We start from the raw sequence: 1,223 nt of genomic DNA on the forward strand, positions 1-1,223 counted from the left end.
CAAAGAACTTTATTAACCTTGGTTTCAAACTTGATTCCCAGGCTTCTTCGGCTTAATTAGCTGCAAAGAATGAATTGTGTATAAGCAAAAAACTGAAAAGAGCTGCAGTGTCCAAGGGGCTTGGGCTTAAAAATATTAGAGATCTAGATTTTATCAGATCCATAAACAAAAATTTCTTAAAAAGCAGTCATAATATAAAATAGCAGCTCCCAGTAACTTCAAGTTTTATCTTCAGAAGTTGACTCAATTCAGTTTGCCTCATTCTTGGAAGCCTCATCAAAATTCTCCACAAGACCTGGAACTTCATCATCCTCCTCCTCTCCAGTAGCAAGTGGTGCTTTTCCATCCACAGATTGTTTGGGCAGAGCTTCAGCCAGTCTCCTTAAACTAGTCGGACTGTCTGCCCCAAGCTGGTTTAAGATGCTGGGTAGCATTTCTGTCAGGGGCTTTGTCTCAGCATGGCCTGTAATGGTGAAAGTGTTCGCTGCCAGAGATGCCTGAACTTTAGGGTTGTTAAAGTGGATCACTGCTCCTTGATTTGTAAACATATTCACCTCTTCAATACCAGAGATATTGTTTACTCCTAACTTCTTTAAGGAGAACTGAAGTTTTTTATCATCTGCTGTGGCTGTTCTATGAACCACCTTCTTTCTGCGAGCAGTTCCTTTCCCACCAATGCACACTTGTGCCTGCAGTTTGGCGAGTTTTTCCTGGTTCATGATTGTTTCTTTCATCTTGTCAGAGCAGATAAGGGGTCGCGCGGGGGACTAGCATTGGTGCTCAAGAGGTCTCGGGTGGACCAGCTGAGATAGGCGCACACATGCGGGGACGCAAGATAGCCTGTCTCCTGACTTTTTTAATGATTGCCATTCTAACTGGCATGAAATCGTATCTCAATGTGGTTTTGATTTGCATTTCTCTAATGATCAGTGATGATGAGCTTTTTTTCATGTTTTTTGGCTGCATAAATGTCTTCTTTTGAGAAGTTTCTGTTCATATCCTTCACCCACTTTTTGATGGGGTTGTTTTTTCTTGTATATTTCTTTAAGTTCTTTATAGATTCTGGATATTAGCCCTTTGTCAGATGGGTAGATTGCAAACATTTTTTCCCATTCTATTGGTTGTCAGTTCACTCTAATGATAGTTTCTTTTGCTGTGCAAAAGCTCTTTAGTTTAATTAGATCCCATTTGTCTCTTTTGGCTTTTGTTGCCATTGCTTTTAG

The 1,223-nt window shown here is 40.5% G+C and overlaps 1 protein-coding gene across 1 annotated transcript; it reads right to left on the minus strand.

The window, feature by feature from the left end:
- Window position 1: 1 nt before the first annotated feature.
- On the minus strand, window positions 2-829 carry LOC108287695 (transcription factor BTF3-like). Its single transcript, XM_037730547.1, has one exon. The coding sequence runs from the start codon at window positions 732-734 to the stop codon at window positions 249-251; it is 486 nt and encodes a 161-aa protein (XP_037586475.1). The 5' UTR covers window positions 735-829; the 3' UTR covers window positions 2-248.
- Window positions 830-1,223: the final 394 nt, after the last annotated feature.

Source organism: Cebus imitator, unplaced genomic scaffold (genome assembly GCF_001604975.1).
Source record: "Cebus imitator isolate Cc_AM_T3 unplaced genomic scaffold, Cebus_imitator-1.0 Scaffold352, whole genome shotgun sequence".
NCBI classification, from domain to species: domain Eukaryota; kingdom Metazoa; phylum Chordata; class Mammalia; order Primates; family Cebidae; genus Cebus; species Cebus imitator.

What these genes read in the sequence shown, in the direction of transcription:
- LOC108287695 (XM_037730547.1), bottom strand. Translation starts at nt 734, where the DNA reads ATGAAAGAAACAATCATGAACCAGGAAAAACTCGCCAAACTGCAGGCA.